Source organism: Aspergillus niger, assembly GCF_000002855.4.
Source record: "Aspergillus niger supercontig An08".
In the NCBI taxonomy this organism is placed as follows: Eukaryota; Fungi; Ascomycota; class Eurotiomycetes; order Eurotiales; family Aspergillaceae; genus Aspergillus; species Aspergillus niger.
This window is the reverse complement of record NT_166524.1, coordinates 220199-243859: the sequence shown is the minus strand read 5'-3', so window position 1 is coordinate 243859 and position 23661 is coordinate 220199. Positions and strand designations below refer to the sequence as shown.

At 50.1% G+C, this 23661-nt stretch overlaps 10 protein-coding genes across 10 annotated transcripts; 3 read left to right on the top strand and 7 right to left on the bottom strand.

Moving 5' to 3' along the window:
• Positions 1-30: 30 nt before the first annotated feature.
• An08g01190 (uncharacterized protein) lies at positions 31-912 on the bottom strand (the record flags this gene model as incomplete). Its single annotated transcript, XM_059748821.1, has 3 exons — positions 31-416; positions 549-681; positions 760-912. 3 exons carry the CDS (start codon positions 910-912, stop codon positions 31-33), a joined length of 672 nt encoding a protein of 223 aa, XP_059601133.1.
• Positions 913-1339: 427 nt separating this feature from the next.
• An08g01180 (uncharacterized protein) lies at positions 1340-2838 on the bottom strand (the record flags this gene model as incomplete). The annotated part of the gene is made up of 3 exons (XM_001392199.3): positions 1340-1560; positions 1615-2214; positions 2277-2838. 3 exons carry the CDS (start codon positions 2836-2838, stop codon positions 1340-1342), a joined length of 1383 nt encoding a protein of 460 aa, XP_001392236.1.
• A 1788-nt stretch (positions 2839-4626) lies between these two features.
• An08g01170 (uncharacterized protein) lies at positions 4627-5656 on the top strand (the record flags this gene model as incomplete). Its single annotated transcript, XM_001392198.3, has 2 exons — positions 4627-5032; positions 5085-5656. The coding sequence occupies 2 exons, from the start codon at positions 4627-4629 to the stop codon at positions 5654-5656; spliced, it is 978 nt and encodes a 325-aa protein (XP_001392235.1).
• A 2434-nt stretch (positions 5657-8090) lies between these two features.
• An08g01160 (uncharacterized protein) lies at positions 8091-10049 on the bottom strand (the record flags this gene model as incomplete). The annotated part of the gene is made up of 1 exon (XM_059748820.1): positions 8091-10049. One exon carries the CDS (start codon positions 10047-10049, stop codon positions 8091-8093), a length of 1959 nt encoding a protein of 652 aa, XP_059601132.1.
• Positions 10050-10830: 781 nt separating this feature from the next.
• Positions 10831-12222, top strand: An08g01150 (uncharacterized protein; the record flags this gene model as incomplete). Its single annotated transcript, XM_059748819.1, has 5 exons — positions 10831-10852; positions 10948-10969; positions 11027-11522; positions 11584-11739; positions 11962-12222. 5 exons carry the CDS (start codon positions 10831-10833, stop codon positions 12220-12222), a joined length of 957 nt encoding a protein of 318 aa, XP_059601131.1.
• A 634-nt stretch (positions 12223-12856) lies between these two features.
• Positions 12857-13567, bottom strand: An08g01140 (uncharacterized protein; the record flags this gene model as incomplete). The annotated part of the gene is made up of 4 exons (XM_001392195.3): positions 12857-13141; positions 13204-13278; positions 13369-13407; positions 13538-13567. 4 exons carry the CDS (start codon positions 13565-13567, stop codon positions 12857-12859), a joined length of 429 nt encoding a protein of 142 aa, XP_001392232.1.
• A 764-nt stretch (positions 13568-14331) lies between these two features.
• On the bottom strand, positions 14332-15165 carry An08g01130 (uncharacterized protein; the record flags this gene model as incomplete). Its single annotated transcript, XM_001392194.1, has 1 exon — positions 14332-15165. One exon carries the CDS (start codon positions 15163-15165, stop codon positions 14332-14334), a length of 834 nt encoding a protein of 277 aa, XP_001392231.1.
• Positions 15166-16568: 1403 nt separating this feature from the next.
• An08g01120 (uncharacterized protein) lies at positions 16569-17330 on the bottom strand (the record flags this gene model as incomplete). Its single annotated transcript, XM_001392193.3, has 2 exons — positions 16569-16857; positions 16921-17330. The coding sequence occupies 2 exons, from the start codon at positions 17328-17330 to the stop codon at positions 16569-16571; spliced, it is 699 nt and encodes a 232-aa protein (XP_001392230.3).
• A 1795-nt stretch (positions 17331-19125) lies between these two features.
• Positions 19126-20619, top strand: An08g01110 (uncharacterized protein; the record flags this gene model as incomplete). Its single annotated transcript, XM_059748817.1, has 2 exons — positions 19126-19143; positions 20266-20619. The coding sequence occupies 2 exons, from the start codon at positions 19126-19128 to the stop codon at positions 20617-20619; spliced, it is 372 nt and encodes a 123-aa protein (XP_059601130.1).
• A 382-nt stretch (positions 20620-21001) lies between these two features.
• Positions 21002-22162, bottom strand: An08g01100 (uncharacterized protein; the record flags this gene model as incomplete). Its single annotated transcript, XM_001392191.3, has 1 exon — positions 21002-22162. One exon carries the CDS (start codon positions 22160-22162, stop codon positions 21002-21004), a length of 1161 nt encoding a protein of 386 aa, XP_001392228.1.
• Positions 22163-23661: the final 1499 nt, after the last annotated feature.

Sequence of the window (23661 nt, the reverse complement as noted above, 5' to 3'; positions counted from 1 at the left end):
TCCCCGATACCTAGAATTAAGCAAGAGCAATTACTGAGAAGAACCCTGCGCCTCATTCTTCTCAACCAAATCCCCCACTCCCAACCCACGCCCAACCTTCACCTTAACCATCTTCTCACTACTCTCCTTCTCCTCCTTCTTCCCCAAATCACCCACCTCGTCTCCCTCGTCCGCATCCTTCTCATCTTTCTCCGCCCGCTCGCGATCCTTCCGCTCAATCTCCGCCCAATCGATAAACATCCCCGACAGATCCATGCGCATCGCGTACGCATCCTCCCCATCCGCATAGTACTTGCTCTCGACACTGTCGACCTGGAATCCCAGCGTATCGCGGTAAAGATGCAGTGCCGCCTTGTTGGATACGCGCACGTGCAGGGACACGTATTGTGCGCGGTGGCATTCGGCCATTGCGCGTTCTACAACACATCCCCAGGATAAAATTAGCATGCGACTCTCTCTCTCCCACAAAACAAACAAACATAAACCACCCATCCACAGAAGGAAAAATGGAAGGTATATTAAAATAAAATGGGAAAGAATGAACATACGAGACATCCTCATCAACCTCTCCGCAATACCCAACCGTCTATGCGTCCTCATCACAGAAATACTCGTGATATGACCATGCGGCACCCCATCCGTCGGCTCCTCCTCCATCTTCGCCAACACGTACCCCACTACCTTGGGGTATTGTTCTGCGGCGCTGCCGGCGCCCTTTTCCGAGGTATACTTGCTGTAGCCGTTCTTGGGCCGCACCACGGCCACGAAGGATAGTTGGGGCCAGGTCAGAGCATGGTACAGGTAGTATTTTAGGAAGTAGTTCTCGGGCAGGTTCGTGATGTTGCAGGTTTGGATCGATGGGAGGAGGTCGATGTAGGAGGGGTAGCTGCTGAGGGGGAGGATGTCGACCATTTTGGTGAGTTTCCCGGAGGAGGGGGGGAGGGATTGGTTGGTGGGGTGTGTAGGGAGAGCGGGCGATGAAGGAAATGAGGGATTGGGGTAGGTAATTGGACCCCGAGTGTGGTTGAAATCAGTAGCTTGTTGTAGTTGTCTACTGTGTAAAGTGTGGTGATGATATTGAGGGCGGAGTTGGTTGGTGGTGGTGGTGGTCAGCTGAGTGGGCGCTAGCTGGTTTGGGTTAGGGGCATCGGAGTACTACTTTGTCGACGGAGTATATCATGGTTGACTTCCGAGGATGGCTACCAGCTACGCAGGGTCAGAGAAATCTGTTTATGACTTTAGTAAGGAATTGGGTTCCCTTTCTAACTGTACAGTCGTCAATCATAATATAAGTTAGTCCATCAACTCCGAACACCCACTATATACGCTCGGAACAACACTAGAATATCGATGCCATATACTGCACACCCGCAATCAGGAGCAGCGTACTCATCACACTCACTCCAGGCATCACGCTCGACGCTGCAGATGCTGCGCCGCAGCATTTCCCATCCCAAGTCACGTTGTTCATTTCCGCCGCCACCTCGAACACGGAGCCGTTGATGTTGCCGTAATTATAGTAATCCACGAGGAGGAAGTTAGGCGGCCGGTCCCACATAGCTAAGAGGCAAATATATTAGCTTGTTACACAGACCACTGTCAGCTGTTACTTACCCGTGCAGTTGCGGGCCATCTTTCCCAGACTACCGTAGCCAGAGACCGCGTTGGTCTGGTTGAGCGAGGCCGTGTTGGGGATCAGCAGACTAATGCTGGCAATGTTGATGTCGAGATTCAGGTTGTGGTTGGCCATGTACATCCGGTCTTTGGCGTCCTGCGCGGACAAGTCGGGCGGGCGCTGCTCCGTGCAAGGGAAAGCCGCATCTGTAGGCGAAAACGGCGTCTCCCACATCTGCGAAAACTCGTCCATGAGCCACGGGTAGGCCGTCTGATTGGCCTGGTAGTCCATGAAGACGACGGCTCGCTTGCCAGAGAGAATCATACTGGACATCGTAGGCCAATCGTCCAGCGCCATGGGGATCTTCGAGGGGGTGAACACATAGTCCATGAGCCCAGAGTTTTGCATCGGACCCGTGAAGTTGCCGGGGTCAACATAGTCATAATTGCCTATCAAGATGGTGACCACGTCATATGGATGGGTTTTGACCCACTTCGTGACCGTCGTCAGATAGTCTTCCAGAGGGCCCATGTTCAGAAGATCGCAGCTGGTGTGACAGAGGTAGAGGGTGTTGTTGACCAGGTGCGTTTGAAATTGCACTGTCCGGGGTGTCAGCAAGATTTCAACCCGCGAGCTAAGCTTCGTCGATCGGACAACTTACGCATCCGAATTCCATCGTCCAGCTGAGCGGTAACCTTCAACGCCTGGTTGGCTGCCGCATTGCCTGGCTTGACAAACGGACTGTTGTGGGCAGCAACCATGGTGATGTTGGAATACTTGCGAGCGCAAAACTCCGCGTGGCCATTGCAAGGCTGTGTGTTGACGACCGGGGTCGACGATGCGGTCGACGTCGCTGTTGTGGTAGCGTTGGTGCCATTGACCCCGCCGGTCTGTCCGCCCACCAGCAATGTGAGGGACTGCGACGAAGAAGTCACCGTCGTGGTGAAATTACCGGATGTTGTTGTAGAGTTGGAAGTGGTTGTCGCGGAGTGCGCCCCGGTGCTCGTGACAGTATGTCCATCGTCGAGAGTCATAGTGGTAGTGTAGGAGAGGTAGTGACCTGTGGGCAGCGTCGCTTCACTGATGGACGACGTGACGGTCCCCTCGAGAGTCAGGCCGCCATTGTTGCCGGTAGTCGTGGTGGTGGTGGTGCTATCATCCTTTGCCAGAGAAGGCCAAACGCCCACTGCCAGGAGCGGCAGAAGGTGAGCGATCAACCGCATGACAAGAGGTGGTCTGGAGTCAAGAGGCCGGTCTGCGGAGGCTCGGAAGTTTTGGATATATATACAGCGGTGTATCTGTCCGAGGAGGACCACACGATGCGATCAGATGCACCAGATAAGCCACCAGATGGATCAAGACCCTGAAGAAACAGAAAAATCACCGGGCGCGGAATGATGTCTTACGATGAAGTCAACCATGGATGCTGGGCTGGTAAGGTATTTTTAGGTAGGTAAGGTAGGTAAGGTATTGTTACCACGCAGGGTTTCCCGCCTTCAGGGTACTGGCTTTACTTTAGGGGGGGCCGATCCCGGCAGCCATTGGTTGCCAACCCCCCCTGACTGTCCGCCCCGCTGTCCCGGAGAGGAAAGCTCGAAGCTGGCCAGCAGCCGATCTTAGCCTGGATTTCACTGGCAGATCGCCCGCATGGAAAATCCTCTCAATCCTTCCGGCCAATCGTATTGTCTCCTCAGCCCAGGCAGCCAGAATTGAAAAAGACACCAAGAGTGGGGCTCACCTGTCGATGACGTTGTTTGAGCCAGTCTTGGCCAAACAGTCACAGACAGAAACAGAGTTGGTTGTGCCGAAACGCCAGAATAGGCAGTGACTTTTAATTCCAGGCCCTATGAGGGTCATTGCTAGTGGCTCTTGGCGAGTGGCTCCTGAATGTCGTGAGGATTGCCAGATCAGCCACGATCCACACTGCATTGGGTAATCGGAAAAGCCATCAGCGGCTAACTCATGCCTATCATCACTGTATTCCAGCCCATCACCAGCCACGAACTGGGGAGGTTTGGCGTTAGTCAACGGCCTTAACACAGTAAGAGGCTAAGAGCCCCTCGATCAACGGGGGGGTATTGCTGCACTTGCTTCAGAAGCAAGAATTACATAGTAATCTGCTCACGATCGGCCTTCTCCACCACATTGCCCACAGTCAGATTGCCGCCCAAGAGGGAAAAAGAGGCAGGACAAGGAAAAGTTCCTGCCACCATCGCAAAAATGTTCCCATCAGGGTCTAGACCAGTGGCGCTGCTAAGAATACCTGCTGCGGCCCTAAGACTGAGACTTTCTCCCTGAGTAAGATTATTGAAGCCGCCAGCGTTACGGCTCGTGTGAAATTCTCATTGTTGTTTTTATTTATATTTATATTTTTATTGTTATTATTCTTTTAGTTTGAATTTTTAAACCTCTTACTTATAATTCAATTCCACATTTCCTCCTTCTGGTTGGCTGCCAAGGCGTCTAACTTTTTTCAACCTTAAAGCCCAATTTAATTCCCACGGCGGATCAGATCAGTCGGTAATATTCAGTCACCCATCCTGTGTACGGTGTATACGTTGCCCTCGCCATCCACTTTGCTTGCCCTTTCCCTACTATCCTTTTCCTCCCATTCCCGCCATCTCTTCCTGTTCCTCGCTCCCCTTTTTTTCTTTCTTCCTACTTTACGGTTCTCTTCTCCTGGATGTATCCCCGACTTCCTCTCCTGATCCCGTCAACCTAATCCCGTGGTTGCCGGTGTTTCCCTCCCCACTGGTCCCTTTCTCTCTTTCCCCCATCAGAATCCTGGCACGTGGTTCACGGGGGACGTAAACGTCATCCAGTCGATGTCTTCCCAGATCTCTTCTATACTATTAGAACTTAACTAGGCGCCCTGCTCTTGTCCTGAGCTGGGTCTTTTCTCCATCCTTCGCTACCCATTCTCTCCTCTACCCTCTTCGTCTATTCTCCGAATCTATTATCCGCAGATTCCGGGCTTGTCCTCTCCACCACCACGTGCTTGACAGCGGTCCATGGCAAAGCTGCCCCTGTTCAGGAAAGCTCCTGCACGTCCGCAGGCCGGCCGGAGCAGGTCGAAGGTGCTCTGGCATCGCATCCTTCGTTCCTTCTGCTATCTAATCGCTTGGATATTCCTGATCTTGGTCTGCATTGGCAATGTCGCCGATAAGCCCGTTCTCCGCCAGACCTACTTCCTCGAGATCAACCTTGCGAATATCATCCCACTGTCCACCCCCAATGCGGTCCTGATCGATACCATTGCTCGCACCATCGGTCTACACGACTTTTACCAGGTGGGACTATGGAATTTCTGCGAGGGTTATTTGGACCAGGGCATCACCCATTGCTCCTCGCCCAAACCCCTCTACTGGTTCAATCCCGTCGAGATCATTCTCAGTGAACTGCTATCCGGCGCTACGAGTACGATCCTCCTTCTACCGTGAAAACGAACCCATCACTAACAAACCTGCAGTTGCTCTTCCTGCCGACATCACGTCAGCTCTGCACATCGCTCGCATAGCTTCTCACTGGATGTTTGGTCTCTTCATCACCGCCACCGTCCTAACCTTCATTCTCATCTTTCTATCCCCACTCGCTGTCTCTTCACGGCCTCCTCAGGCCCTTTCCTCCGACCCAGTCGTCAATCAAACCCACCCACAACATCGCCGTCGTACTTTTGTGCTTCTCCGTTCTCTTCCATTCCTCATCCTAACCTTCCTGACCGCTCTCTTCACCGTTGTCGCCTCCGTCGTCGCAACAGTCATGTTCATCATCTTCCGCAACGTCTTCACCTCCGCCAGCGAAGACCTCAACATTGACGCCTGGATCGGCACTCGCATGATGGTGTTCATGTGGATTGCCTCCGCCTTTAACCTGATTGCCTTTATCCTCCAACTCGGCTCCTGCTGTGCCTCCTGCTGTGGTGGCCGCAAAGCCCGCAAGCAGCTCAAGCGGAATAGTGCCGGTACTACGAGCCCTAGCAGCACTGCTTCCCCTGATGTGCGTGAGAAAGAGCATCCACACAGTCCCGCGACTACGGAGTGAGCTGTTCTCTTCCTTTTCCAGACCACATATGCTCTCTCACATTGTGATCTCCTCCCTCCTCTTATATCAATACCCCGCGGTTCATAAATCGAATGAGGAAAATCGCCTGTACGACGATGATAAATAGAACATACAAGGTGTGAGCATTGCAGGGGCCCGCCAATATATACTGATCTGGATATGTATACTGTACGTCTTTCTTGTTTGGCCATTCTGGTTCGGGTTATGCTGTATAGAACGCGATGGATATAGACTGGGGCATATTCAACTTAGACGGGATTCGGTTTTGGGTCTGAGTTGAGCTTGTGGCTGCCTTGCTTCCACTGATACATTGGGAGGGCGCTCTACACATGCCGCCCAGCTTGCATAGGTTACGATCTTTACGACTCTATTATGATATTACGAGCGTGCGTATTTCAAGAAGTTCATTCCAAAGAAGAGGAGGTTATATCCCAGATGAGAATTGTGTTTCATGTTCAACGAGATACTAAGTGAGACTGCCTTGGTACCGTAGGACTGTAGTGTCGTAATTCGATGACTTTAGAAAGGGTACTGATCGCCATGATATAATCATTATCAGGCCACGTCAACAGTACTCAGCCCTGTTACCTACAACTGACGTGGAAATCCAATTCACCGCTGGATCAGAAAATCCCCCACTAAGGTGGGCCCTAGATAAGTGGGGTGTGGGTTCGAATACTAAGCATGCAAGTAAGACTAGAAGCAGCTGCACTAGAAGGGCAGCGATAGCTAGGCCAACTTGGACAATGATGGTCACCTCTGATACTGCCACTATAAGATATCAGTGGCAAGGAGTGCACATTTTCCCTTACGTGCCATTTTTCGGACATTATGTCTTTAATAGGGAAAAGAAAATCAAGAATGCTCTATTGTCATGAGTTACAGCTCTAGTCAAACGTAGCTATCAGCACCTCGAAAGCATCCTGTCATTGTCTTCTATAAACACATAGAATAAACACCGCAATATAACCCCCGTTCTTGTTATCACCTAGCTCAATGTTTGAACCATTGGATCAAACGAAAGGTTTATAGGTTCGACTAGGGAAGGATGTTGCCAAATGGAGCTAATCGAGGCGAATGTCCGCTATTCCAACTCCATGTAAGTACAATACAAAGTAGATGGTTATCCCTAGCTGTTTTCGGACTAGTCCTATAAACTTTAGCAGGACTATAACTGGCTATTCACCCTTGGTGCAGAACTAGGATATCATCAATGAATGGCCTTAGAAGTATGTAGTTTTAGAGGTGGTCTTGGGGTGAGTCTAGGACATGGGCCTTGAGGATGGTCTTATGATATAAGGAGTATACTGTCAAGCGGTCACATGGCAAAGACAGCCAGCCAGCCAGCCATATGTATATTCCCTACTAGTAGGTACTAGGTACAACCTATAACTTAATAAGTATTGAGTCCTTGGGTTACGTGTCTACTAAAGACCAATCTATACGCCATACCCACATCGGCCATCTGATTACTGTATATGAACTATGCTATTGCGTGCGGCTTTCAATTTTGGCTCCTTTGGGTTGTGTCAATGCATCAACATATCACCAGCCTGCGTATTACTACTTCCAATGATTATTTATATATCTTGGGCGGAGCAATACCCTACTATCCTAATGCAACGCCAGACGCGTGCCACCCTATACTTAGTACAGGAAGTACTCCATAATAATTAGTGATACTACAATCTAGTTAAAAGACGTCAACCAACAAGAAATATGAATGTAAATAATACCTCCCAACCAAAAATCACTCATTTACGGCTGCTCTGCGCGCAAACCCAGATCTTCATGGTCAAGGAACAACCAGTATATTCGCTGGAGCAGAAAGAAAGAAAAAGCCCCTGGTTGGGGTCATCCATTTACCTTAAAATGACCTTGTAGAAGTCTTATCCGCTACTGATTGCGGCACAAGGGCTTCCTTTGATGAATGTCAGCCCTACTTTTATGTATTTTAGCTCGCATTCGTTGTAATCAGTGCCAGAGATTGGAATAGAGAAGCATGTGAGAGAAGTCCCTCATGTGAAGAAAGACCTAAAATAGATGTAAAACAATTGAGATGTTCTAGTGAAGGGAAAATAAGATATATCATTGAAAGTCCATGGCGGAGATACCCACACTTTGAGATTAACTATTTGATTGTTAGTAGACTGTTTGAAAGTTGCATTCTGTTTATTCAGGAATACTGATTGCGCCACAAGGGCCGACCTATCAGGTAGATACGACATGAGCATAATTTCTTTGCAAGGCTGGCCTGCCTCTTTCTCGACAGTTATCCATCGCATCTACTCTCCGCTTCTTTAATATGACTTTACTGTGAACCTATTTTGCTTGATTGCAGACTCTTGAAGTAAAATACAGCTCTAAGAGCGAGAGAGCCGCACAGCACAGCCTCTTATTATTTGGGTATTGATCATTTAGAAACATTCTTCGGGCTATCCCCAACCCGGGCTATAAATACATCACAATCACCCGGTTTGGACGTGGCAATCGGCGAAGCTAACTCTTGCTCCATCATTCGTGCCAAGTCATCATCGTTGTCCTCCACCCGATCGTCTGACGCAATCTCGCAGGGGTCCCTTGCTGGTACGTGGCCGTCCCGGCACCGCTCGGAGTCGTGAGGCCCACCCGCGGGTTTTAGAGAACCTTGTCGAGGTGCTGGGGTTACACTGAAGCGGAAGTTCTGATTGCCGACATCCCCGTCTGCATCCCCAAGCCAACTGTATTTCTTGTTCCGCAGTGACTGGAGCATCTCCACGCGTCGTTGAGATTCCTCCTGTTCTTCTGGGGTGGGATTCGCTGCTGATCCGTCATCGCCCGTTTCTTCGGTCAGGTCGATTGTGATTGGCTCCCCAGCAGATGCATTTGGTGTAGAAGCCATGGATTGTGGCTGTGAGGTCGATGGTTGTAGAGAGGTCGCGTTTGAGCTAGCATGGCGTGCCCGGGGAGGCTTGTATCCAGTCGGTATCGGAGCAACTGCGGGCATTTGCTTCTGAACTTGAATCTCATATAGCAGATTGTTATAGACCGTGCCAAGATCATGAAGCTTATTCTTCCACTCGATAGCCTCTTGCTTGTACTGCTCAACTCTTTGTTGATGTCGGGAGCACACACGTCGCAGCATGGCATTCTGCTCAAGTAATGTCTGTTGTCTTGTTTTACCCGTCGCCGGATCCATGGCCGTCAGGTCCGACGCCAGTGCCCACTCCTGTTTGTACTTGTTGCGTTCCAGCGTCAGCTGCTGTACCTTATTCCGCAGAGTCGCAAGGCGCAAGTTTGTCCGATCATCCGACACTTCGATGCACCTGACATGGATATTCGGAGCTGACGGCATATATCCCAATGGGCCCCCATAAACCGGATACGGCGAGACATACTCTGGCTCGGCAAACACTCGCTGCAGAGCTTCGCGATTTGTGCTGTCGACGATTTCTTGGTGATCAAGAGAGAACCGTTCCTTGGTAATCTCGCTGACGGAGGGTAGATCGAAGGGCTGGTCAAACACACTGCAATTCGCTGCCATGTCCTCCTTGCCTCCATCTCCATTACCCACGCCCTGGAAGTCAAAACCAAAAGAAACCTCGCCATCAGGGATGTTCAACGAGATATCGCCCGGAGGGTCTTCAAACAGAAGGTCTATAGGGTCGAAGACGGCATCGGACTGTTGTTTCTCAACATCGCTTGGCGTATGAGGGCCCGTGCCTCCTTGTTCAGGTTGTCCAGAATCTAGGGATAATAACGAGGGTGTTTTATCCGGAGACTCTGTGGTCAAATCTTGCGACATCTCTGTGGCTTGCCTTTTTCTAGGCTGGTCCCAGGAGATACATTCTTCAGAAAACGCCTCGTCGCCATCTCGCTTCCGGGGCTGCAAGACCGCATCAATCTCCTGCAGGACAAGTTCGGAATCGAAGAGGGGGTCGTACAAATCTTCCACGGCGTTATTGGAATCGTCAAATGCTGAGAAATCGATTTCTAACTGTGGAGAACGGGTCGCGATATCTGCCCACGGCTGTCGGGACTCGGCTACCTCTGAGCCGGCCGGGGGTTGTTTTTCTGAGGATGCACCCTCGGCTTCCACCTTTTCCCCGTCACTGTGATCTCTTCCTGTATTTCCAAGCTGTCGTGTGCAGTGTCGCGCATCGGTTGTTGGGTTTTCTGACGTCGAGTTCACATCTCTGGTCGGCAAAATCCGTTTGTCATGTTGGGAGGACTTGGTGGAGAGCTGCAGCTGGGACCCAGGGGGAGGTGTAAGCCCCAGATCATTCACGTGCAGATGAGGTAGTGATGGGGGAGATGGAAGGCCCTCAAGATCATGAAGACCATGGGGGTCTGGAGGACAGGTCTGGAAAGAGGTAGAAATACCTTCAGCCATGCTTCCATTCATCCCAGCGAAAAATTCAGGCCCAATTCGGAGACGGCCAAAATGAATGTGTACCCTGCTATGCCGTTCGATATTTCCGAGAGGGAGCGGCGATGGCACTTAGGAGGTGAAGGAGCGCTCCATCTACTCATTACCCAGCTCTGCAGACGGTAAGAATGAGGATATCCCTCGCTTCGAGACTGTGAAGCGTACCTCTTGAGAGCAAGTGTTCAGATCTCAAAACGACTGTGATTTGAGACTTGTCCCGCGGGGAATATGGACGCCAGGCAGGTAAAAGGAAGAGCCAGCAGGTGCCTCAGGTGAATGGCCTGTCAGCAGGCTCAGGCTAGCCACTGGATACGCGCCCTATTGCATAATCCGGTTTAAGTGCAACAAAATGTACAGTTTGGCCAATCCTGTGAGAGAACGAGATGCCACACGTGTCCAGCGTGCTCGATATAATCCCCTAACGAGTGAGAATGATCAGAAAAGGCCAGGTCAGGTCAGCCACGCAGAAGTAAAGAAGCAAAGAAGTACATCGCAGTAGAAAAGATTCCCATTCCGTCCAAATTTAATCCGAGATGATGCTCGCCGCCCTTGACACCGCCCTGTGCACCGCTCACGTGCCCCACATAGTGTCCGCCGCCAAGCTGGGCGGCCGTGGCTTTAAGGCCGGCAGGAAGCTGACCGGCACCGCATCTTCTTTACTTTAGTAACTGGCGACTCCCCCAGTTCCCCGTCCCTCCTCGCCTCTTCAGCGTCCTTGCTTCTGGGCTCGTCTACAACCTTCAACATGAGCGTTATACTTTGCACTGGTATGCAATTCCCTCGGCGCTAGCTGGTCTCTAACATCTTCTGTCTGTCCCAGTGGGAATTGACTGACCAATGTTCTATAACTCGTGATGTCCAGCGGGCTACGACCACACCATTCGGTATGTCAGACTGTGTTACTTGCGCCCCGAAAAGTAGACGTCGCTAACTTGGCCCAGGTTTTGGGAGGCCTTGTCGGGAATTTGCTCGCGCACTATACAGCATCCCGATTCCCAAGTTAATCGATTATGCATCACCCCCGACAAACGGTACTTGGCAGCCGCCGGTCACAACAATGTCAAGCTGTATGACATCAAATCTACCAATCCCAATCCAGTCATGACCTTCGACGGCCATACAAACAACATCACTGGCGTCGCGTTTCACTGCGAGGGGAAGTGGATGGTTACCAGCTCGGAGGATGGTACGGTTAAAGTCTGGGATACCCGTACAGGCAGCCTGCAGCGCAATTACGCGCATAAAGCTCCAGTCAACGATGTTGTAATCCACCCCAACCAAGGCGAACTTATTAGTGGGGATCGCGCTGGTATCGTCCGGGTTTGGGACCTGGGTGAAAGCGTCTGCACCCACCAGCTAATTCCCGAGGACGACGTTGCGGTTCACAGTGTTAGTGTCGCAAGCGATGGGTCTTTGCTTTGCGCTGGAAACAAGAAGGTAGAAAGGATGATTATTCTTTACTCGTCTTCAGCGCTGACTTTGAGCGACCGATTTATAGGGTAATGTCTACATCTGGCGCATGATTCAAGACGCCGAAATAACGCGCATCGTTCCGATATGTACCTTCCAGGCGCACAAGGACTACCTCACCCGCGTTCTTCTCTCCCCAGATGTCAAGCATCTCGCGACGTGCTCTGCCGACCACACGGCCAAAGTATGGAACCTTGATCTTGATTACCCGCCGGCCAAGATTGCCGCCGCCAACGCCGCCAAAGCTAAGGCCAGAGCCATTTCTTCGCCCGAATCGAATGACACCCCTTCTTCCCCAGAATCGACGCAACACGTGAACAACGCATCTCCCAACGGCACCGACTTTGAAGCCAACCCATTCAGTCTCTTCCAAGCAGCGACACCTCCTGTCAATAACGAACCGCAGCAGACCTTCCCTGTACAACCGGACGGACCCCCCATGGACTCCGCAACAGGGACACTCTTCCTAGAGACCACGCTTGCCAATCACCAACGGTGGGTCTGGGATTGCGCTTTCTCCGCCGACTCTGCGTATCTCGTCACAGTATCCAGCGACCACTACGCCCGCTTATGGGAGCTGGCTTCGGGCCAGATCATCCGTCAATACAGTGGCCATCACCGCGGGGCGGTATGCGTAGCGCTGAACGATTATTCCGAGCCGCGTTGAGTGTTGTGTCTTCCATCATAAAGCTGCCTGGCGGCAGATGTATGCGTCTTTAACCTTTCTTTTTTCCTTCCCTTTCTTCTAATGTTCTTGTCTAAGTATGGTTCAGGGCTAATGGTCAGCATGGTGCCTGGTTTGGGGCTGGAGGCACGAAGGCGAGTCGCCTTCTGCATTGGAGTTCAGGTTTTGCTTGATTCCCAGTGATGCGTCATTGGATGTTAGCGAGTTATGCTGGTTTGATATCCGTATATGCATGAGTTTATTGTATTGGCCGGTTTCATGGCTGTAATTATTCCCAACGTAGCCATTGATAACCATTCATTCCCTACTTATGATACCATACCGCAGGAAAATAAACCAAAAGATCAACCCAATGACGGATTCCACCCATACCATACACACATCATGACACCAGAGCTACTACACATAAGATAAAAGCAAGAAAAAGCCGAAACAAAAAGCCGCCCATCAAATCGTATCATCAACAAATCGGGGCCCTCCCTCATAAACCAACCACACATAAACACAAATTAACGAAAATACTTCAAGAAGCTCCCTTCATTCATTACTCTATATAGAAAAGAAAGATTCCCCCAAATCAACCATCCCCACCAAAAAAACAGAGAAAACAACCCACCTAACCCAGCGCAAACCACGTCACACTAACAACAACATCCAGACCCCGTTCCTCAGCACCCGGATACTTGAACGTCCACATACCATCGCGGTTCACATCCCAGAAAGCACCAGACGCAGAGTGCATCCCGCGCTTGCCGGTGTTGCTGGTCGCGCCGTCAGCGGCAGCGGACTTGTCGATGAGGCCTTGTTGCACGATGGTGCTGTTCACGGTGAAGCGGTAAGGAGGGGCAGTCGAGGGGGTGGAGGGGGCGGTGGCGGTGATGAGGGCTTTCAGGATAGTGTTCTGTTGGATTTGATTTAGTGGTTAGCTTGATCAAGGAGGGGTTGTTGTTGTGGGGTAGATACAATAATTTGGGAGTTCCAGTCGCCGACTTTGGTGTGTTCGTATTCGGTCACTTCTTTGAGGGCAGTGTCGCAGGCCTATATTGGGGTGAGGGGTCGGTGGTTAGCTGGGGTAAAGAAGGTGTAGTTGTACTTTGTCGGTGGAAGTGAGGGTATGAGTGAACGCACCTCGGTGGCGATCTTGGTCAATTCGGGGATCGGAACGGGCTATGCGAGTCGAAAAGTAAGTATATTGTCACGAGTAGTCCGTCTGGATAGGTACGCGAGAGGAGTCGGATGACGTTCGGATTGCGGGCTATCCAGGTACGATCATTGCACGGGGATGGTGGTGACACACCGAAGAGGGGGTAGCAGCGTCGACAGCCATTGTGAATGAAAGGGTTGGGTAATTTTTTCAGAAGGTGTTTTGTGTGAGACTTGGAGGCTAACGGTTAGTGATATTCGCGCGTGTGTCTGGCTGTAGATAGGGGATGTTCGTCGGGGGGAGAGTTGATAACCATGGGTTGCTGGAGATGCGATTGTGGGGGAAGGACAGGCAATGCGGCTCCGGGGCCGGCGAACCAAGCAACGCGGGCTGATGGAATTAGCGGATAAGATGGTCACTCACTCAATGCAAGGTGCTATGCTATGCTGGTATGCGCGGAAGTGTCAAGGAGAGTGCGACAGCAGCGAGAGAACAGCTAGCGGGCATGTGCTGAAGAATGAATGTTTGGGGGCTCGCCGTCGACTGGCATCATGGCTGTCGCTTTGCGCTTCATGATTGGACAGGATGAATATCAGGCTAGGCTGAGAGGGGTTAGTGTCCGGTCCAAGATCGGACTAGCTGATTACTTGGTTGGGACTAGCGCTGTCATCAGCTGCCATCACATACTATGCATTTAATACATGGCATATTCAGTATATATTCACCCTGCAGACACCCTTGCTGTACGAGGCGACTGTTTCAAACCCACTTTTGGCTATATACTGATACGCTATTACAGATGCTGCAGATTCGCTTCTGCTTCTTATATAGTATGGATTCTATCTATCAGATCAACTGTTTGATTCCGCTTCATCTGCATAATTTATAAAGTATAAGAAGAATATTCAACAGGGCTTCGCATACAATTCATGAAATACTTTCTCATATTAGTTCTCCAAGCGATCATACCATTGCAACGTGCGCAGGTCCTTCCAGAATTTTTTGGCATCTTCATGGCTATCAAGACGTTGTCGCAACAACTCTCTCCATTCAGCGTCCTTGCCAATAGAATCACAGGCAATTCCGAGATACTCATACCATATGGGATAATACGCCGCAAATTCCCAGTCAATTATCCCCATCAGCTGCCCATCTTTGACCATGATATTGGAAATATTAAGGTCACCGTGTGTGAGAACATAAGGGCCGCATTCGGGGAAGCGCTGCATAAATCTATCCGTTTTATTTGAGAACGCTGGAAACGATAGCTCACGACTGATGGCATCTCGAAACTCAGAGTCAGAGTGGAAAGGCCCATGGAGATTACCATCATCAAACACCATGTCTAAACGGCAGGCTCCTCCATTAATGCCTTGTATACTTGGCGATGTGATGGACTGTAGTTGCTTGCACACGTCAGCCACCTGGTCTGCGATAGTGGCCTTCTGGTCATTTGATAATGATGGCCAGGCACTCTCGAGTGTCTCACCGTCCATCCGTGTCTGCAGCGCGAAATAATTCCCGTTTTGATCGACCCAGTCATAAACAGCCTTCGGCGCTGGGATATGGGGATGAGCTGCAAGTAGCTTCAGCGCTCGGATTTCGTTCCTCAGATATTCTTCGAATTGGGGGTGCCCTTTAAAAATAAAGTCGGTGCTGATTGACCATACGCCTCCCGCTCGCGAGCCGCGGATGAATCTGATGGGGTTGAAATGCCGACGTAGCGATTGCTCCTCCAAACTGCATCCACACTCGTCGAAACCAGTATATGTATCGGACATGTTGTAAATTGATCGAGATTTTTCAGGGGTAGAAAAGGAGTGGAGAAGCCCTAGCTCAGTGTCAGGCAGACTGGATACGAGACAACAAGTCCCTATTTATGTGAGATGGTCAATCAAGTCACACAGGGGATTCCAATTGATAGTTTGTTTCCTGGCATCAAAGAAGCATTGCACTGGATTTTAAGCGGAGGTTTCCTATGGATAACTGTGACCTGGCTTTGAAATGTGGCTCGTATATTGGGTGCCAGGGGTTGTATATAAAATATGCCGTGGTTAGTATCATTGAGCAAAGTGACTTCCCCTATACAAACATGATAAACTTACTACAGTGTCGTTCCTGCATTCAGAATCACAATGTGTACCCGGATAACACACTGATATTATCTTTGTTTCCCTAGATGGAATTGTATAAATTCCATGTCATTCTCAAAGACTTCTTTAAGTCCTGAATACCTTTGTTCAACTCAACCATAGACCAACAGTGTTGTGGTGTTCTATGGAGGATGTAGTCATGAAAGCTGTCCAAAATGCTTGGAACAACCCGAGAAATACAGCCAATTTCCATTTCTGCTATACATATATATTGAGATGAGTACATTCACTTTTCAGATGGCTCCGTGAATCTCCATTAAAAATATTTAACGCTCTATATTACTTTTCTTATCAGCTGCAGTAAGTTGCCTTGAATATCTATATTGTTGTGAAGGCAACTAGTACTTCCAATACAGCAACCACAACTGAATCCTATCAAAGATAGACACGAATCTGAATACAGATAGATTCACCCTACATCCCATCAAACAGCCCATCGGCCTCCTAAAATCTTCAACATGTCATCGAGGTTAACTAAGGAACAAGTCACCCGCAGGGAGAGCTATCTCAGACAGCGAAACAAGATTGATTCGATTGAGAAAGAAGAGCTTCTTCCGCTTCTCGAGCAGCGATGGGATATGTGCTACAAGGTCTGCGACAGATCCGAAATCGACAATCTTCTAGAACTTTACCGAGATGCATATCGACCAAACACCTCTCCACAGAAGATCTCGGAGATAATCCAGCATATCGAACTGACCATCAAACTCTCCCTTTTACAGCGGCTCCCGATGGGTTCTAGGGATTATTATAAGGATTTCAGCCTTGAAAGGCTATATGAGGATGTTACACGTCTGTATGGTGTTGTTGACTTTCTGGATGTGGTATGATGGGGGATTGAAAGTTTTTGAGTACTGCATTGTTCGAGGCGTATATTTACTCGATGCTGAACATCATTATATACTAGAAAGCACTAGGTCGGTTATGTGACTGATATTACGTCTACAGTGTTGTAACTAGAAAAAGCTTGTCCCCTGACTTAACGCATCTCTCTACCTATGAATAAGACAGCCAACTACTCTGCCATGAATTTACTCTGGGCCCTTCCCCTTGATCTCCACATAAGCTCTCTTCACCTCCTCCCGGCCAGCCATCCCAGCCAGCCAACGCTGAATGAGGGGGTAGGAATCCAAAGACAGCCCCGCAAAAGAATACTGCCTCACCCAAGGCTCCGAATGATAATCCACAGCGGTAATTTTTCCAGGCAGAACACTCTCTCCATTCGATTTCTTCAACTGCCCTTCCAACACCCCGAAGCAGCGATAAGCCTGCTCCGTATATCTATTCAGCGCATCCTGGTTCTTCACCGCATGGTAGTTCCTTAGTGTTACGTTAGCACGATTCGCTCGTCAACCAACTAGGCGACAAGGAGGGCAGAAATACCTAAACCAGTTAACCTGGCCCAGCATAGGCGCCAGATTGGTGAGCAGGAAATACTCCCATTTCTCCAAGTCGACGATATCCTGCTCTGTCTTACCAACTGGACCTAACTGTCCGTCGCGGTCATACACTCGGCGGACGTAATTCATGCATGCGCCAGATTCCCAGGCCACGACGCCCGTGTTCGGGTCCTGGAGAGAGGGAAGCCGACCATTCTCGTTGATCTTTAAGTAAGCCTCGCCTTTGACGCCTTTTTGGGGGTCGTCGCCAAACTCCCACTGTTGGACTTCGTAGGGGACTTGGAGGGCTTCGAGAGCGATGGCGATCTTGATGGGGTTAGGGCCCGTAGCGTGGGCATGGAGGAGTAGTGGTTTGGTCATTTTCGATAAAGCCCGTCCTAGAGTTGTCTGCATGTTGGTGAATTCCTGGATAGAGATTATCTGCCTTTTATAACCTAGATATCATATTGCCGGAATGAATATTTGGTTATTTGAATAATGTAACTTATTTACTACTATGGTAGGACTTAATTATGCCCTTGGTGTTCTCCACTGTCTTGTTGCTGAAAACGTTGATGGAGCCACGACTTTGAATCCCGCGGAGTTGCAGTTGGAGACATTCCGGAGCCGGAGCCGGTGATAGTACTACTTCATGGACTCGTAATTTCCTACAGTCGGGTCCCCTGGTACTCAATGGCATCAGTCGGAGTAACTATATAACAATATATTATTGTTGGCAACTAGTAAAAGAAAGCCCTTTTTATAGATAAGAAATGACGCAAAGAACAAGTGCTTTGTTGAATGTGTTGTCCCCAACTTGGACACTGATTCCAGTCACTTTGGCAACACTTCCCTAGCTCCATTAGTAGCTCTCTCATCTTGCTCTTTTGCTTTGGAATTAATATTGCCAGAAACCATGGAGTCCATGCTGCTGTACGAATGGATACAGATCCTGGCAATCAATGAATCCAACCCCTCCCCCCTCCAACAACTCTAGATAATCTCTGTAATCTAAATGCGCATTTTTTTCATGCAAACCCGAGATGAATAATATATTCAGACGGAAGCAGAGGTAGGTAGGTGTATTGCTTGCATGCAGCATAACATTTTACTCCAACCACTCAAGCTTCAACCTTCTCCAACTAACGGACCTTATCGACAGCCCTACTCCAACTCGACCTTCCTACTCCAATTACGTCGACTCATGCTCGAGGTACTTCATTTACATCGAACCTTTGAAATAGAGCTAAATTGCAGTGTTAGTCTATACTAGATTCTACAAGGTCGCTCCCCAAATATGGTCATCCTCATCTAGGAGGCATACAAGCCAGCACCATTCGATATGTCCAGCACCTACATTCGTCCTCTACCCACACCTGGGGCACCAGTGTAGATCTATACAGATACCAGTACCAGAATGTGGAACGGAAATGAAGAGCCTAGTCATATATTTTTAGACCATCGATCTCCTCGGCCACGGGCCAGAATGCCGAAATAGTGCCATTATGAAGTTGCAGGTGCTTTACGAATATAACGGGGAAAATTCCTGTGCTGGTACATTCCCAGGGTGGTTTTGGTAGACTGTGTAGATGGCTCTGCTCCGCTTGCACCAGAAAGGGTGAGTAATAATTTCATTCACTTCCTTACTCACGTAGAAGGGGTTATTAATACGTAGGTGGTTAAGCATAGATGAGCAGGTTGCTGGTATAATTACGACTGCCACGTCGCTAAATGTAGAGTCTTGCTTATCGGTCGAGCTCGGTTGTTACACCTCTGTTATACTACCGGATGTACTGGCAGAGCTTATCTTCAAAACGGGATATATGATAGTAGTGCGCGCAATGTTGAGTAGATGAAGCTCTTTGTTGATAGCCCGAATTCGAAGTTGCAGATTGTTGAAGGGGGACCGCATTCTCAACTATATTCGTGCCATGCAGCGCATGATGTACTTGTGCAGTTTCTGAGGCGATATATCGAGTGAAGCAATCCGTGTGATGATATATTAGCTAGCCCTACTAAACCCCAGTAACATACACAGACAGTGCTTTGGTTTGGGCAGATAAACAGACTTTTCATCTATCATCCTTTCAGAGTATCTCCATGGTTCTCAAGCACTGTGTGCGAATCTCCGAAAATAGCCTATCTTAGACGCGCTCAGGGCCCTCAGCAAATCTCTTATTTGCTACTAGATATCCCTAGTTTCTCATAGATGCTGAAGATCTCGCGCGTTCACCTTTCAGGTCATCGTTACCAACAAGTTCAATAACGCCATCAGCACCCGCAGCTACTGCTAACTCCCAGAAACCCTCATAAGCTCAGATACACTCAGAAAAAGGCAAGTCTTCCACTGATAAAGCACACACACCATTCAGTTCCTTAGAGCTGGAATAGCCAAGAGGGACCACTCGCATTAGAAACGGTTCCTGACCGCTACACACTCCACCGCACTAGATGCTGACAACCCACCGCATCAGGCTGAACAAATCGAGAAAGCTGCAGGAAATGAATTCCGCTGCACGGTAGATCCATCTATTCCTCTTGTTTGTGTCACCGGCCACTAACTCAGTCCCCTCGCCTTCTTAACCGCAGGCTATCATCGGTGATAGCTGAAACGAGGGTACTCCTAGTCCAAAAAGTAGTCAAATAGTACCCCAGACCAATCGGCACCGGCGGGTCCAACCGGGCAATCACAACAACAGGAAGCGGCACGTGCGCGCTACCCGGCGGTGAAGCGTGGCAGAAACAGCCGCGGCGCGTGGCACTAAACCCGAAGCGGGCAAAGTGTCGGGCGACAAGCGGGGAAAGCGAGCAGCTCGTCTCGATCCAGCTTCTGTTCTGACTGTCCAGTACCAATCATAGCCCATTACATCAATCCCCCGAGCTTAAATCTTCTCTTCCCTCTTGTCTCTTCTCTCCCGCGAGAATTAACTAACTAATCTAACGTTAGTTTGGCGTCTTATCACCACCACTGCAATTAGTTACTCTGAAGCCCGTGCAGAATTCTCTTCTCTTTTTGCCTCTCTCTCTCTTTTTTTTTTTTTTCTTTCTCCTCTCTTCACCTTCCCTCTCTCTATCCTCTAACTATCATCTCCTCCTTAACTCTCTTATCTTTCTCAGACAAGAAAAGAAACCAGTCACACGACCTGCTGCAGCTCTCCAGCTTAGTACCTACCTACCTGCACTACAACCATCCCCTCCCCTCCTCCTCCTCATTCTCCTCCCTTGCTATCCTCTCCAAACCACACCACACCACACCACTTCACATTCACAATGTCCTCCCAACCTCTCCTCCAAACCGCCCCAGGTAATTCCACTCCCCCTCCCTTCAATTCCCCCACCCCATCCGAAGGGAATTAACAAAAAACCAGGAAAAAGAATCGCCCTCCCCACGCGCGTCGAACCGAAAGTCTTCTTCGCCAACGAGCGCACCTTCCTCTCATGGCTTAACTTCACCGTCATCCTAGGCGGTCTAGCCGTCGGACTCCTGAACTTCGGTGACCGCATCGGCCGCATCTCCGCCGGTCTGTTCACCGTCATCGCCATGGCCGCCATGATCTATGCGCTGGTCACATTCCACTGGCGCGCGCAGAGTATTCGCAAACGCGGCCAGAGTGGCATTGATGATCGCTTCGGACCGACCATTCTCGCTATGGCGCTTTTGGCGGCCGTCGTGGTGAATTTTGTGTTGAGGATGGTGGAGTAATTCATCTTTTTCTCTCTCTCTTTCACTTTGGGTGTGTATTGAGTTTGGGTGTGGAGGTCGAAATGTATTGATTGAATCGGGAGTGGGCATTGATCGGTGCTGGTCGCTGGTTTTATGTATCTTGGGTATTGAGGATGGATGGTAGTGGGTATAAGTGAAGCAATTGTTGGGAATGGAAGTGGAGGAAACGGATAGTGTACTTGTTTCATGCTGTTTGTTAGTAGTATTGAGCATTCTATTTCCTACGAGTCTAGACTGTGTTTCATTTTGTTTTAAAAAGTCATCAATAGTACCCATGAGTTCATTCCATCCATCATATATACACACATCGCAAATCCTACACAAAACAAGCAACTAAACTGAACCGCAGAGTTGCAGTTGCTCAATTGAAATACCCCTCGTCAATAAACGTCTCATAACACCAATAATCCTTCTGCTCCCCCTGTCCAGCGACACTCGTATTCCCCGTAAACTTCGCCGTCCAATACGAACTCCCCTGCGAAAAACTGCTCCAAGTCTTCAACCCCGCCAACACATTCCTCTTCCTCAACGCCAACGTATTATTATACGTCGCCTGGATTGCCCATTCGCCCACAAACACGGGGAACTTGCCCGTGCCCGACTTCTCCCGCGCATCCGCAAGAATATACTCGGGCAGATTCTCCGACGAGGAATCCATATGCTCGTAGTAATAATGATGCGTGTCGAAGACGAGGTTCGTACTCGCGGGGAAGTCACCTTCCCAGTACTGCGGGTACTTGAAACTACCCTGGAACATGACGGGGATGTTGGGGTTCACCGATTCGACCCGTTGAACCACAGCCCGGATGTACTTGAGGACCCAGGCGGCGCCGTGGTCCGTCAGGGCGAGGGGCGTGCCGAAGACGACCATGTTGGTGTTGTTGTCGGCGGGTTCGTTGATGGGCTCGAGGGTGTAGGATTGCGGGGATCCCGAGGTTTGGATGAAGTTGATGACTTGATCGATCACTTGCATGGAGTAGTTGAAGTTGGTCTCGTTGTAGAACCAGTACCAGTGGCCGGTGGCTTCGCCGATGGTCAGGCCGTTGACGCCGCCGGGGAGGGAGTGCGTGTCGATGATGATGTGCATGTTGTAAGTCTTGATGGCGTAGTCGGCGATTTCTTTGAGGTAGGCCGTTTGGTTTCCCGAGTAGAGCTGCGAGCTGGGGAGATCGATCCATGCGGCATAGGTGGTGGGGATGCGCAGGACTGTGATACCGCCGGAGGCGAGCTTGTCAATGTCGGCCTTGGTGATCCAGGTTGCGTAGCGGTGCTCGAGGACGGGGCCGCATTGTGAGCCTAGATGTTCGCAGAGGCCCCATTCGTCTGAGGCGCCGCCAGAATATTTATCCCAGAATAGACTGTCTATTGTCGATTCTTGCTCGAGCCAGCCGCCGAGGTTGACGCCGTTGCCTTTGAAGGTGCGCCAGTCGATGTAGGAAGAGTTTGGGGGGCTGGCTAGGGGGGCTGCGAGGGCGGACTGCGCGCAGCCCAGCGCAGCGAGGAGCCCTAGGAGACTGTACATTGGGAGCGAGTTCGGAGAGCAGATGAGATGGGCGTGGACCACTGCTATAACTTCATTCTATCGGACTAGTTCCAGCACTTCTTATATCTCGTCCATTCTTGGGTTGCCGGCATATGGCCTTGGTCCCGGACCGAGACATCTGGATATCCCGACAGGCATTTCTTTAGCTAGCTCAGAGTTGAAGGATGCTTAGCACTGAGCCAAAAGGCTATTCGACGGCGAGGGAGGCCAAGGTCCCAAGTCGGGCTATCCGAGGAGCTCAGCATGGCCAAGCTCATCAGTCATTTGATCAAAAGACCGAATGCAGCAATCACAACGAGCGCCGGTTAAATTAGCCATGAAAATTGTCTTCACTAGCTACACACAGTAGAGAACGGCACGCAAAAATTCCCGCATGACGAATTAGTCCCTGTGTAGTGCGGGGTGTGGGGAAATAGGCGTAGGGCATCTTTCTGCAGTCGGAGCCTGAGCAACATCCGAATAACGGCCTCTCCTCCCGCTCAGATGAGGATCAACACGCTCAAACCCGTCCTCTTTATCGTGACTCGGAAATTCCATGCCTCGGGATAATGAGGCCCGATGAGATGGGTGAGATTCTCGGGTGTCCCGACGGCAGAGGCACCTGAGGCCAAGAGATTACCGTGGTTATAAACCGGGAGCACCCAACGCCTCTCAGCCGTCAGCATGGATCTCATTGAAAGCAGACATGAGGCGCACTGTCAACCACTGCCAGCCACTGCCAGCACACATCCTAGCACAGTCGACTGCTTGAGTGGTTTGCAAGCCGTGTTTGACCAGTCAGCTTCCGTTGTCGGTCATTGCGCCGCTGGTGAACGGCAACTCAGCAATGAAAATGAAGCCACGGGCGATGCTGGATGCGAGACGAGGGTTGGAATCTGTCGGCCTCAGGCATAAACCGCTGGCCAGTGTGATAAACCCCTTATTGTGGAAGTGACTCGTTCGTATTGCCCCCTCCTCTGGCAGGATTCCCTTAGGGGGGCGTCTGGGGGTGGAGACCAACGAGCAAGCGTGCCATGAAGCAGTGTTGGCGTGAACTCAATCGCAAGCTATGCTGTGGCTGGTGGAGATGATAGGCAGACGAGGACGCGAGTGGATGATGTAACGAGCCTTTGGTCAACCGCCGATCCCGGGTCTGATCTGCTGGCGCAAGAGAAGGAAAGGAAGACAGACGGTGCGAGAACGAGAGTCAGATAGTGGGAAGGGAACAATGCCCATGTGTAGTGAACCTAAAACCGGGTGGTTGAGGAACAAGCTCCATGGAACTACGAGTTATTTGAGCGAATTGGCATCCTTGGGCAGAGCAGAGTGGTTGGTGGTAGCCTAAATGTCTGACTGGGAGTGTCACAGGGTTTTATATGGATCTTCTATCATGGCAAGCATAGCAAGCAGATTGGGGGGAAGGGAAGAAAGAATCCATGTTATAACTGGGGCAGTTGGGGGAGTACAGTAATGTGTGTCTAGTCTACCTGGGACTGTCT